At 44.4% G+C, this 14,136-nt stretch overlaps 1 protein-coding gene and 1 long non-coding RNA gene across 2 annotated transcripts in view; one reads left to right on the plus strand and one right to left on the minus strand.

Moving 5' to 3' along the window:
- LOC306647536 lies at positions 1-6,809 on the minus strand. The gene is made up of 3 exons (XR_013760119.1): positions 6,673-6,809; positions 4,255-4,403; positions 1-1,295 (listed from the first exon to the last, which is right to left on the minus strand). It is a non-coding gene; the product is annotated as an uncharacterized lncRNA (long non-coding RNA).
- GOT2 (glutamic-oxaloacetic transaminase 2) overlaps positions 6,673-14,136 on the plus strand; it is a 21,845-nt gene continuing 14,381 nt past the window's right edge. The window contains exon 1 of the mRNA XM_079116984.1: positions 6,673-6,847. Within this exon, the coding sequence (XP_078973110.1) occupies positions 6,759-6,847 (89 nt within the window). The 5' untranslated portion in view covers positions 6,673-6,758. The remainder of the gene's footprint in view (positions 6,848-14,136) is intronic.

The following is a 14,136-nucleotide window of genomic DNA, read 5'->3' on the forward strand; positions in this document are numbered from 1 at the left end:
AAGTGAAATACAATGGCGTGCACCTGCAGTCCCAGCTATTCAGGAGGCTGAGGCAGGAGCATTGCTTGAACCCACAAATTCAGAGCCAGCCTGGGCAACATAGTCAGATTCTCTCTTTGAAGAAAATTATCAAATTCCTTATAATTATCAGGTGGGGTGGGTGAGTGTATTTTTTCTGAACAATTTCACATGCACAGAGAAGTGTTTGGAGATTCTCTGTGGGTCAATGGGTGAGGTCTCTAGATGGGCCACTGCCAGGGACCAGTATGTTCTATGGGGGGTCAGGAGATGGATGCTCTCCCACCCTGAGGAGGGACCGAATCCCCAGAAACTCCCCCTCCCACCGCATCCTGGACTGAGACTCCTGTAGTGAAGCAATGCTGTCCCAACACCCTTAGCTCTTCTTTAGAGACTTTGCCTTTTCCCTGGGGCAGGCTGGTACAGAAGACAAGGGCTGTGGGGTGTCTTAGCGTATTTTCTGCTGCTATAACAGAAGAGCACAGATTGGTTAATTTATAAACCATAAGTTTGTCTTGGTTCCGGAGGCTGAGAAGTCCAAGAATATGGTGCTGAAATCTGGTGAGGGCCTTCGTGCTGCATGGTAACATGGCGGATGGGCCAGTGAGCATACAGGAAACAGGCAGAGAATCGTGCTGAACACATCCTTTTTATCAGGAACTTATAGCCCCCCATACACGCATAACTAATTCACACCTTTGGCATTAATGAATGACCCCAGGACCTAATTGTGTCTGAAAGATCCCACCTCTTACTACTCTTTTAATGGCAATTATATTTCAATATGAAAATCAAAACTACACTGAGATTTCATCTCACACCATGGCAACAATCGAGTATACAAATAATAATGCTGGAGAGAATGTGGCAGGGAAGGAGCACTTTCGCACTGCTGGTGGGGTTTTAAATTAGTACAACCACTATGGAAATCAGCATGGGGGTTCCTCAAAAGTTTAGGAATGGAACCACCATATGACCCAGCTATACCACTCCTTGGTATTTACCCTGAAGAATTAGTCATCAAACTGGAGTGACACATGCATACCCATGTTTATAGCAGCACAATTCACAATAGCCAAACTATGGAACCAGCCTAGGAGTCCGTCAGCAGAGGAGTAGATAAAGAGAGCGTGGTATATGTACGCAATGAAGTTTTATTGAGTCATAAAGAAAAATGAAATTATGTCATTTGCAGAAAAATGAATTCCTTTAGTGCATTATGTAAAATGAAACAAACCCAGAAGGTCAAGGGTCATATATTTTCTTTCACATGGAAGCTAGAGAGGAGAAAGGAAAAAAAAAGTGGGGGATGTAAGGAGCAAGGCTGCATCCATTTCTCCCCTGATTCTGCCCCCTCCCTGCACACCATTTTGTAATCTAGAATGTTAACTTTCTTGTTAGTCATTGGTCTAGCTGGCCCACGGGCTTTCACTATTTAAGGGTAACTGCCCTGCTATTTGCTCTCTTTTCTCTCTCTCTCTCTCTCTCTCTCTCTCTCTCTCTCTCTCTCTCTCTCTCTCTCTCTCTCTCTCCTCTCTCTCTCTCTCTCTCTCCTCTCTCTCCCTCTCTCTCTCTCTCTCCTCTCTCTCTCTCTCTCCTCTCTCTCTCTCTCCTCTCTCTCTCTCTCCCCTCTCTCTCCCTCTCCTCCCTCTCTCTCTCTCCTCACTCTCTCTCTCCTCACTCTCTCTCTCCTCTCACTCTCTCTCTCTCTCCTCACTCTCTCTCTCTCCCTCTCTCTCCTCTCTCTCCTCTCTCTCTCTCCTCTCCTCTCTCTCTCCCCTCTCTCTCTCTCCTCTCTCTCCTCTCTCTCCTCTCTCTCCTCTCTCTCCTCTCTCCTCTCTCTCTCTCTCTCTCTCCTCTCTTCTCTCTCTACTTCTCTCTTCTCTCTCCTCTCTCTCCTCTCTCCTCTCTCTCTCTCTCTCCTCTCTCTCTCCTCTCTCTCCTCTCTCTCTCCTCTCTCTCTCTCTCCTCTCTCTCTCTCTCTCTCCCTCTCTCTCTCTCTCTCTCTCTCTCTCTCTCTCTCTCCTCTCTCTCTCTCTCTCTCTCTCTCTCTCTCTCTCTCTCCTCTCTCTCTCTCTCTCTCCTCTCTCTCCTCTCTCTCTCTCTCTTACTCTCTCTCGTCCTTAAGGGCAGACACTCCGCTTGTCTGCTAATGAAATTTCTTGTGTGAGTTCCTGTGTCTGGAGTGGTTTCTGGGTGCTTTCAGGGGAGGTCTCATGAAAACAGAAGGGCCAGTAGAACAGGAGACAAGGAGGAGGTGAGAGAGAAGAGAAAGGGGAGGTACTGGGGAAAAAAACTGACCAAATTATATTGTTACTATGTGTACATGTACAAATACATATCAACAAACCCCCCTATTATGTATCACTATAATGCACCAAGAAAGATCTTTTTAAATTTTCAACATGAGTTTTGAAGGAACATTCAAACCATTACATAGGGAAACAAAAGGCCTGGTCCAAAGAAAGTTCTACTTCTCCAAATTAGAGTGGTCCTCTCCACTAGCACAAGCCCCTTCCCACCCAAAGCCACTGAGGCAACCCTGCACCCTCCCCACCCCATCCCACACCTTCCCACCCGCTGGCTCAGCCCAGCCTCCTCCATCCTCTTCAGGAACAGAAGTACAAAGGGACTCTCTTCTGACAGGTTTAGAAGCTGGCACACATCCAACCCCACCCCTTCCACACGGAACACGTTGGTGCAAACATGTACACATACAGACATCTGCACAGAGACACACACTACTCACTGACTCATGTGTACACAAATGTGAAAAAGCAAGGTCACACTCCAACAGTCACCCAAGTACACATCCATGCCCTCCACAGGCCATATACAGTTACACACACACACACACACACACACACACTCACACACTGCGCTACATGGGCACCTCACACATACTCTCCTTACACAATTTGCACATTTATATAGTACGTGCTGTGTGGAGCTGCTCAGATGCCCTGCCACACATACCCTGTCCCCCACCTCCTGTCCACTGAAGCAGTCACTGGCCCACTCACTCATCAGGAGTGGGTGGATGGGGTTGTGGGGAGGGGAGTCACTGCAGAGAGTTAAAAACGAGGTCTCCTTTCCCCAAGTCAGGATAACTCTGCAAGTGGGAAGGTGTTGCCGCCCGCAGCAACAATCTCGCGGTAATTTATCGGAGGTGGACTGGAACTGAACTACTTCTATTACCTTTATCTGGGCTACTTCCTTGCTTGTTTGCTAGTTTATAGAGGAAGAAAGGCTTTGCCTACTTTTAGTTTTAGAGGAAGAGAGGCTTTGAGAGGAAGAAAGACTTTGCTTAGAGGAAAAGAGACTTTGCTTAATTTTAGAGAATGCTACTCTTTCAGAGAGGAAAGCTTATCAAAGGTCTACTGCTTCTTAAAGGTGGGTCGCTTCTTGGAGATGTGAGCGGCTCGGGGCCTACGTCCTACAACCTGCGACCCCCGCCCAGGTGAAGAGAATGTCCTATATACCTAAGGCAGCCAATCAGCTTAGGATCAGCACAATTGAAGCACGCCCCACGGTATCAATCAAGAAAGAATGAGGACTATCTGTTGACCACTAGCACAAAGGAGACATCAACCAATCAGGCAAAAGTAGATCACACTGTGTTAACACTAACTATGTGCTACCTCTTGGCTCAATGCCAGCCGCCATCCTAGGGCTACCCAAACATGTCTCTGCAGGGAGGAGGGGCTTTGGATTGAGAGGAGTCGTTTCTCTGGCAGAGCTTTGTCTCAGTTGACCCTGGTGAGCAGGTAGCTGGGGTCCAGGCAACTTTCATAACCCCAGCAGACTATCCAGTTGTGATCAAAGTAATTTTAGAGTAATACAAACGATGAAGAAGGTGAGTGTGGTAAAGGAGGGCTGCTGTGACTCAGGACTATGTGATCCTCACGATGGGACGCTCCCTACCTCCTCTCTCCCAGGAGAGCGAAATACATGTATGTCCACCCAGAGCCCTGGACAGCCCTTTCTGAGCTCATCCTGGAAATGCTTACTCTGGGCTTGTCTGGAGGCCAGCAGGAAATGAGAGAGGCCTGGATAAGCTCCAGACACAGCAGAGAGCACCGTGTCTAGTAAGTTCTAAGTGCTGGAACCTGGTGCTACAAATGTCCAAACTCAAAGGTCATTCAGACCGCCTAACCCAGAGACTTGTGCATTAATTTATAAAATTGATTTAAAACAACAGCAAAAAAAAAAAAAACTCAAAAGATAAACGCTTACTCCATATTGCAAAATGCAGACACGTAGATATGTCCTGGTGGAGTCTGAGGGTTGGGGTGGCTACCAGAAGCTCCTGGTAGCCTACCTATGGGGGTAGGTGTATGGCTTAAAGGATCTGAAGCTACTGAGTGAAAGATCAGGACCTAAAGCTGAAATGCAAGATTCAAACTCCCAATTAGAGGACTGCATTCCTGCCCTGTCCAATTCCCTTTCCATACCAATAATTCAAAACTGTATGTATATGTGTGTGCATATGTGAATATAATTGTATACATACATGTGTTCATATATGTATGTGTATATATATATATGTGTGTGTGTGTGTGTGTATGTATGCAGAAAAGTACAGAGTCCAATATAACAAATACCCATTCCCCAAATGATGACAAATATTAATCTTCTCTGTAAGTATGTGTGTGTGTGTGTGCGTGTGTGCGCACGTGCGTGTGAGTGTTACTGGACATAAATAGAGTACAGGGGTACTCTAGCACTGAGTTACATCCCCTATTCCTTTTATATTTATATTTTAAGAAGGGTCTCACTAAGTTGCTGAGGCTGGCCTTGACCTTGCAATCTTCCTGCCTCAGTCAACCACATTGCTGGGATTACAGGCATGCACCACTGTGTCCAGCAAGTCTATCCACTTTGAAACCTAAAGGGTTCATTCATGTCAATAGGTCTACAATGTCCCATCACATGACTACAACAGATTATACACCTATTACGCCAATGATGAGCTACTAGGTTCCTTCTTATAAGCAATTCTTCACTGACATCCTTATAAATGTGTGAGGTATTTAGGGTGTACACTTGGAAATATAATTGTTGGGTCTGGGGATAATGGTTGTTATGAGTTGAACTATGTCCCTTAAAAAGATAAATGTTGGGCTGGGGAGATATTTCCCACCTTTCAGATTGGTTACTGGCAGCCGCCTCCACGCGCAGTTGGTAGAGTGCTTGCCTTGCATGCACAAGGTCCTGGGTTTGATCCCCAGCACCACAAAAAAAAAAAAAAAAAAAAGAAAAAGAAAAAGTTAAATGTTTAAGTTCTAACTCAGGATACCTGCTAATGTGATTTATTTGGAAGTAGGGTCTTTGCAGACATAAACAAGGTTAAAATGAAGCCATTAAAGTATACTCTAACTTGGTATGACTTGCATCATTTGAAGAGTCAGAGATAAGATAGGGAGAAAACATGTGGTGACAGAGTAGTGGTCAGAAGGATGCATCTATAAGCAAAAGAATATCAAGGTTTAAGTTGGGTACAGTGATGCACACCGATAATCCCACAGATTTAGGAGGCTAAGGCAGGAGGATCACAAGTTCCAAGCCACCCTTAGCAACTTAGACCCTATCTCAAGAAAAAGGGGCTAGGGATGTAGCTCAGCAGGAGAGTGCCCCTGGGAGAGAACAGATGTTCAGAAAGCACAAAACTTTCCAACATCTTTAGTTTGGACTTCTGGTCTCTAGAATAAATTTTGGTTTTAAACCACCCAGTTTGTGGTGATTTGCTACAGAAACCCAAGCAAACTCATACAGTGGTGGAATTCCAAGTCACTGCCTATGGGAGGATAAGTCAAGGTTCTGTGAGAGAGAATGTGAATCTGAGACAGTAAATTACGGCTGGACTGGAAGAACTTGCCATGTAGCCCTATGTAGAGATCTGGATTTCATACAGACAGCATAGGGAGCCACACAGAATAAATTAAATGGGGAAGGGTGCAGTTCTCCATTTTAAAGAAGAGTGTCAGAAAATGGCCCCTGTTTAGAGTGGGTCTGTTTGACTTGCAGACTTTTCTCAAATTAATTCACTATCTTTTCTTTTAAAACTTTGTGTAGCATTTTAAAATAAGTCCTTTTAAAAAGGGGAAAAAAAAATGATTTGTTCCCTTCCACACAAAATTATAAGGATTTGGCATACACCATTTGTCATTAATTAGCAATGGGTTATTTTGTGCTTACTAAATCAGGCCCTGTTTTTAGACATAATCTGCTAATCTCGGTTAATCCTCACAACTGCCCCATAAAATACACCCGCTATCCGCTCCATAATAGGGATAAGGGAGCATTTAGGAAGGTGAGATGACTTGCAAATAGAAAGCAGTCGGGCTGATAGTTGAGAGTTGAAAGGAAGGCCACCTTGGGTCTTAATGACTGTTAGGGACTTAAGAAAATGTTTCACCAGTGTCAGCCTACATTTCCCACCTTTCAGATTGGTTACTAGCAGCCGCCTCTGCGCTCTGGCATAAAGAACCGATTGAAGCGTGGCTAAGATAAAAGGGTGCTTGCTCTGTTTTTTTTCCCAGGATCTCCGCGGAGGCCTCGTCGCTCCACCCCCTGCCGCCAGGGGACGCTGTGACGCAGCTCGGGCCCGGAGGCGGCCGCTCTAGCCTCACCCTGGGAACTCGCTGTCCTTACCTTGTTCGGAAGCCCGCGCTTCTGTGCTTGCGGCCACTTGCCCTCTGCTCCGCCCTGCGCTACTCACTGCCTTCTTGCCATCCACCATGGCCCTGCTGCACTCCGGCCGCATCCTCTGCGGGGCTGCTGGCGCCTTCCACGCAGGCCTCGCCGCCGCAGCCTCTGCCAGAGCCAGGTAAGCAAAGGGATACTGAGATGGAGCAGGACGACAGGCCTGCCCAAAGCCAGGGGCGCCGTGGGTCATCTAGCCCTCCCCGCTTCCAAGCTCAACACACACACACACACACACACACACACACACACACACACCTCCCTCCCTCTCTGCGACCCCCACGGCTTCTCTTCGCTAGGGCCTGAGAATTGTGTGTCACGCCTCACAGTGATCCTCGGAGCCCCACATCCCTTCACTCCCTTGCCCCGGGCACCGCAGGAGAGCGAGCCGGCGCAATCCCCAGGGAAAGGAAGTGTGGCCCTCTGCGGCACCCGCAGTCCCATTCAAGGGAGGGCGGGGGTGTCCGAGATGCTCAGTCGGCGGGGTGGGGTGCGGGGCCGTGTAAGCACGCCGGCTGCGGCGCCTGGGCCAGCGACGCACCGATTGGCTGCGGCGCCGGGGCTGCCACACACCGATTGGCTACGGCCCCGGGGGGCGCGCGTGCCCTTGACCAGCTGCCCTGGGGGACTGCCGGGCGCACCTGTCTTGGCCTCGCTGGGGCAGAAGCCGGGCCGGGCGGGTTGAGTTGGGTCGGGTCGGGCTGGACAGGGCGGCGGATGGCTGCTGCCCGCGTACCAGGGGAAGGAAACGCCCTGGAGGAAGGTACCCGGCGGGCCGGCTCTCAGGCTCGCTTTCCTCGCTGCATCCCGTGACCTTGGCGTGCGGCATCCTCCTGTCAGTGTTGCCGCCTGTGCCCCGGGTGACCCTGGGGCCCGTTCGGCCTTTAGCTGGGAAAGGACTGAGATGTAGTGCGCCCCCTCAGCCCCCCCACACACACCTGTTTTTGTTTTAAACCCTTCGGAGGTCCGGTCGTAGGGAAGTCCTAAGTCTTTCCACCTCGCTCTGCTCTTTTATTCCGTAAATATTTCGTAACCCCACTTTCTCCAGGCACTGGTCCCAGTACTGACGATACAGCCGTGAACAAGACAGAGGGAAAGATTACTTCCCTCAAAAAAAATGACAAAGTATGTAGTTTCAAGCTGTGATATGTGATGCAGGGGGAAATTTCAGAGCATAAAATGAAATAGGAATTTCTTCCTAGTGGAGACCTGAACCAGGTGATTAATTCACACAAGCCGATTTGAGGCTGTCTCTTTAAGTACTACCTAATGAGGAGCCCAGTCCTAAAACCACCTCCAAGCAGATATTAACTCCCAGAAGCCTATTATACATTCTTTGACCTTTTGGTTGAATATATGCACAAGGTCTTTAAGCCAGCAGAACAGCCTGTCCTTTCCAAAGCCCCACACTCTTGGCAGTACAGTTTTACCCCAGCTTTTCCAATTTCTTCTCTTCCTTATTTAGCTCCTTTTTGGCTCACTGTCAATGTGTGCTCTTTAAGCCTACTTACCTAGTGGGCCATAATTAAGAGTGATTTGTGAAGAAAAATTGGAGAACAAAAAGAAGTGCTTAAAACTGTAATCAAGAGAAAGTCCGTTTCACCATTATGGTAATCTTAAAATAACCCTAGTTGTGTGGGTTTGGCTGGATGGCCTGAAGCTCTAGTTAAGGTGCTTGGTGAAGTTCTCTTAGTGTGACCTTTTAGTCATTCTTTCCCATTTGAGAGCCTGGTTTTTCTATTCTGCCTTTTCCCCATTGGAATGTAAGTTACATGAACCAGGTGTTCCTGTCCACACCTGTAATTCCAGCTTTTCTGGAGGGTGAGGCAGGAGGATCTCAAGGTCTGAACCAGCCTGGGCAATTTAGCATGACCGTCAAAGTTTTGAAAGGGGAATGGAGTGTATATGAGAGCAGAGACCTTACCTTCTTAGTTCAGAGTGGCATTGCAGCATTTATGTAATAGTGCCTGGCAGGTCTTTAAAAGCGAATGTTTGTTTCAAACCCTGTTATTAAAACAAATATACAAATGTTGAATTTTATATCAAAATCTAAACATAGGAAAATGATAGTGCTGCAAATTATGTAACAAAAATTAGTCTTAAAATATTGGAGTATATGATGTTTAAACAGTGATCCTAGGATTGGGTGATACATGACCTGTCTGGTGGTGGTACCTATTCAGACAAGGAAGTAAGATCCTTCACTCCCTCCATGTTGGAAGTGATCTTTACTTAAACCCAAATGGTAAAAGTTGAAAACATTAAAATTCCACTTAAAGTTTAAGTGGCAAACCCAGTAAAGATTCTTTTTTTTTTTTCTTTAAGATTATTAAAAAAAAAAAAAAAACTCATTCTAATACAATAAAAACCTAAAACCTTGGCAGTTGATATTGTGAAGAACTCAGGATTTATCCAATGAAACTTACTTTTCATGCTCAGATCATTCACATAATGATTTCTAAATTCAAATATTTCATTTAGCCGCAATTTTTTATTTATTTATTTATTTATTTTTAGTCATGATATAGACATAATGCCTTAGTTATTTTTATGTGGCACTGAGGATCGAACCTAGTGCCTCACAACCAACCGCTAGGCAATTTTTTGTTGACCTATGCACAGTGACATACTAATGTGTCTTTATTTATAATGATGTGTATTTATTTGTGGTGCTAGGGATAGAACCCAAAGCCTTATGAATGAACAAGCAAGTGCTCTACCACTGATCTAAAAACCCAGCCTGTTTTTATTTAATTCTGATTATAATCTTTTGTGAAGTAACTAAAGTATTATAAGCCCTCTTTGAAAGGCAGCGTTCAATCGTGATACAATAACCACTAGTTAAATGATCATAATTATGGTATGGTCTCTGCCATTTTTAGCTCTGTGATCATGGGCAAGTTAATTAACTTCTCATTTTAAAATAAGAGTGTGAGGAAGTGCATTGTAAAAACTAAAGCACTGGAGAGGCTAACATCCCCAAGAAATGTAAGGCATTTGAACTGGAAATGTTTATCTGAATACTTTGTACCGAATGTCTTTTTGGTTGGCTAGTCAGTATTGCTCAACTATTATTTGACTCTTCAAATATTGTTTTGAGGCTTTGTGCTTATGTCCAAAGGGCCTTGATAGGAATCACTTTGTAAGCCACAGGTTATCAGCATGGATTTTTATCCCAGGAGCACCCTTGTTTTCATCTAGGGCAATTTCTAAACATCTGCATAGTCCTTAACATTTTAAGGAGTGGAATAATGAAGGACATAGAGGACCTAAAACACAGCTACTAATCTAGAGCTAATCAAATTGCATTATCTCTGTTCCTATACTTAGAGTGCTTAAAATTCAGTATTTTGGCATTGCTTTTAATATTCTTCTTGAGAGACCAGAAGACTTAAGGCAGTGGTTTCTGAGAGAATGGGTTTATATGCTGAACATTTTAAAGAACTTGACAAATAAGTGCTTTTCACACTATTTAACAAGAATGGTGCCTTCTGTCCTCATGGCTAGGGGCAGATCTGTCATCATTGTATAAGAGCCTTGGAGGCAGACCATCTTTTTAAAAATGAAAGTTACTTTCTAGAAGTTGCTCTTTGAATGTCAAGGGCATATTAGATTATAAAAGTATTCCTTTCACTCAGCAGTTAATGACAGTGATATAGATAGGCAGGTGGCTACATGTTTTCAGGATCTAAATTGTCGATAAGAAATAACTAAAATTTTCTTCAGGCCCAGTTTAGAAATTATTTGAAAGTATCTGTGTTTCTGACTATTGCTGGGTGCTGGAAATGACCAAGCAGCCTGGAGCAACAATTAAAAAAAGGGGGTAAATGGGAATTTCGAGGGAAAGGATGGTAATGACAATATCTCCTGAAACTATAGGAGGGAAAAGCTAAGTAGAAGTAATTGAAAGGCAGAAAAAAACCTGCATTTGGTCATATGGTCCTGTGACCATATGTTTCTTGAATTCTCTGCTGTCCTTATAACTCCAAACTAGTGGCAGTGTAGTTGCAAATGAAAGTGCAGCTGTGATCTAGTAACAAGATACTGAATACTATCAAGCACTTGTTCTGAGCCAGCCTCTGTTCTGAGCTTTTTCATCCTTATGTCCCCCCTGTGACATAGGGGTACCATTAGAACCCGTTTTACAGATAAGGAAAGATGAGACTTAGAGGAGCCACTTCTTTTGCCTCTGCTCACATAGCTGGTATGTGGCTCAGCTGCTCTTTGAATCCATGCAGTTTGCCCAAGACACACTACTAAAAGAGACCATTAAAAGAAGTAAGCAGCTGAGTGTGGTGGTACACAACTGTAATCCCTGTTGCTGGGGAGGCTGAAGCAAGTCTCAGCAAATTAGCAAAACCCTGTCTCAAAATTTAAAAAAACAGGACTGGGGAGGAGTGGGAGAGTACTTGCCTAGCATGCATGAGGCCCCAGGTTCCATCCCATTACTACTCTTTAGTAACAGAGAATTAACTGTATACACCAAGCACAGCAGTTGACTAAGGCAATTTCAAACCTATCACAAGAGCATGAATACAACTCCGCACTGCCATGCCTGTCTGCCATCCACATGTCTCATGTAACAGTGAGGCAGATGAGTGATGACTGGTCAGATTCAGTTAAAAACCCATTGCTGGACAGGAAATTCTAGTGAATAATTCACAAACTGCTCAGCATGGTGAGCACAGGGAACTTTCACCATGCTCTACTGAAACATTGGCTTGGTAGAAATTAGATGGATGATTACCAAGAGAATGGTGTGTGAGCAGCCTGAGTAGTTCAGAGCCTTGCTTCCCTGGCTTCCCCTTTCAATGTACATCCAGTTCTTTCCCTTCCTCAGCCGTTATTCCTAAGCCTCTTCCTAGAAAGGCTTTTCCTCTCATCTTATATCATTAGCATTCAGCTCTTGGCTCACCTCCTCCTGAAAGCCTTCCTAACCCTATACTTTCCTTAAGCTCGTAAGTCCTCCTCGGGCTCCCATAAATCATATGCAGTGCTCTGGGCCTCTTTGTCACTGTGAATCCCCTCTCCGCCACATACACTCCCAATCTGCATTGTTTATAGCTCTCTCAGCTCCTTCCTGGTCACCCCTGACTACTCTGGTGGTAAGGGGTTGTGATTTGTGTTTCCAGCTCTTATCTGGTGTTAATGAAGACAAGCTTGGGGCAGGGGATTTGTTTTATTTTGGTTTGGTTTTGTACCAGGGATTAACCCAGGGATGCTTAATCACTGAGCTACATCCCCAGCCCTTTCTATTTTTTATTTTGACACAGGGTCTGGCTAAGTTGCTGAGGCTGGCCTCAGCCTCCTGAGTTGCTAGGATTATAGGTTTACACCATCACACCTGGCTCACACACAAGTTAATGATTGATTTAGGAGATCTGAAAGACTTTGTTTTTGTCCTACTGGTGAGTAAACCCAAGGGAGCTTTACCACTGAGCTATACATCCCCAGCCCTCTTTGTTTTTTATTTTGTTACAGGGTCTCACTGAATTGTTGAGGCTGGCCTCAAGCTTGCTACCCTACCTCAGCCTCTGGAGTCACTGGGATTATGGGTATGCACCACCACACCTGGCAAGACTTCATTTTATATAATATGAAACTGTGTAAAAATCTTCTTGCCTATTTCCTCTGAAGAAAAGGGGTAAACTAATCTTTTTTCTCTGAGCTTACTGCTAACACCCCTCAAAGACCTTTTATTTATGTAGGCATAATATTAATGTTTACCATATTTCTTTGCTCAATAGTTTACCATGAGGTAAAAACTCTCATGGTGGGGCTGTGCCGAGCCATGTGTGCGGCACTGAGTTCTATTCTCAGTACCACATAAAAATAAAGTATAGGCATCATGTCCAACTAAAAAAATACACTTAAAAAGAAAACTCTCATGGTAATAGTTTGATATATTAATGTATCTATTCTGCCAGGAGAGTATTTGAAGAAAAGCCAGTGCTTTCCAGGGACCCTCCGGGAAATTTCAAAGATAGTTTTGAATGAAAATCTGAAATTTTTTATTTAAAAAAATAAATTGTTACATGATATTTGCCCCTTGATTAAGATAGGATGTGAGTGCCTGAGAAACGGTCATTGATTATCTATTTAACCAAATGACAATAAAATTTTAAAATTAAACAAAACATCATGGCAAAGAACATTAAGTCTTTCATATATTGGTAGAACACTTGCCTAGCACGCGTGAGGCCGAGTTCAATCCCCAGCACCCACGGCAAAAAAAAAAAAAAAAGTTATTTATGCTGACATAAATAGCAGTTTGCAGTGTTTCCATCGTTGTTGTATTTATTATTGAGTCACTTGAAAATAGCAAATTTCTAAACTTTAATTTCTAGTATAGTAAACATAGCTATACGGCACATAAATAAATGCTCTTTGTGTGGCTTCAGCCACAGCTCAGTCGGCTTGCTCTTGTCATCCACCCAACTCAGTAAGAATGTTCATGCTCATAGTGCCAAGGGTTTCGGGCTCTGCAGTCAAAAGCCAAGACCCAGTGTGGGTCTTCAGCTCCTCAGTCTTCCAGAGGTGCCCAGGCTCCATGGTACCTGCCTCTGTCTGCCAACACGATCGCAGAAAAACTGCTGTAAGCCAGCAGCTGCCATCTGCATGATCTGATGCCCTCTCGCGCTGTTTGTACAAATGAACCTGAGGCAAAAAAAATTTAACAAGAGCTCTGTAGAGTCCTCAATAAGCTTTAAGAGTATAAAGGGATCTAAATTCAGAAAGATTTGAGAACTACTGCTGCTTTTTTCCCCTTGGAAAACAAACACAGTGGTGTTTCTCTGTCACTATTGATCCTCGTGCAGTATGTTCTTGACAAAACATTGATTATCTTTTACCCGAAATAACTTTTGTTTCACGGAGAAAACTGAGTGGGGAGGCAGTGATGTCAGCCTCCTGCTAGTCTGCATTTTAAGCAGCTTCTGAACACGTAGAGTAAAACTTTCACAGCCACACACATGGCCTTTTTAAAGTTTAAATTATGCTGAGTAATCAATGTGCCTGTTTTCTATCTTACTTAGAAATTATCTGGGTATCCAATGATTAGTTAAACCATTAATTAACTCATTCTAATATTAATCTAAGGTTTAATTACCTGAAGAAGCCTTGTGTGGTGACTTTCCCTTCTAATCCCAACAATTTGGGAGGCTGAAGCAGAATTTCAAGTTCACAGCCAGTCTCAGCAATTTAGCAAGACCCCGTTTCAAAATTTAAAAAAAATTAAAGGTTGGGGTTGCTCAGACATGGTGGTGCACACCTGTAATACAAGCAACTTGGGAAGCTGAGGCAGGAGAATCACAAGTTTGAGGCCAACCTAAGTAACTTGGCAAGACCCTGTCTCAAAATAAAAACAGCTGGGGGTATAGCTTAATGACGAAATACCCAGGGTTCAATCCCCAG

This window comes from Sciurus vulgaris, assembly GCF_902686455.1.
Source record: "Sciurus vulgaris genome assembly, chromosome: 17".
Classification (NCBI taxonomy): Eukaryota; Metazoa; Chordata; class Mammalia; order Rodentia; family Sciuridae; genus Sciurus; species Sciurus vulgaris.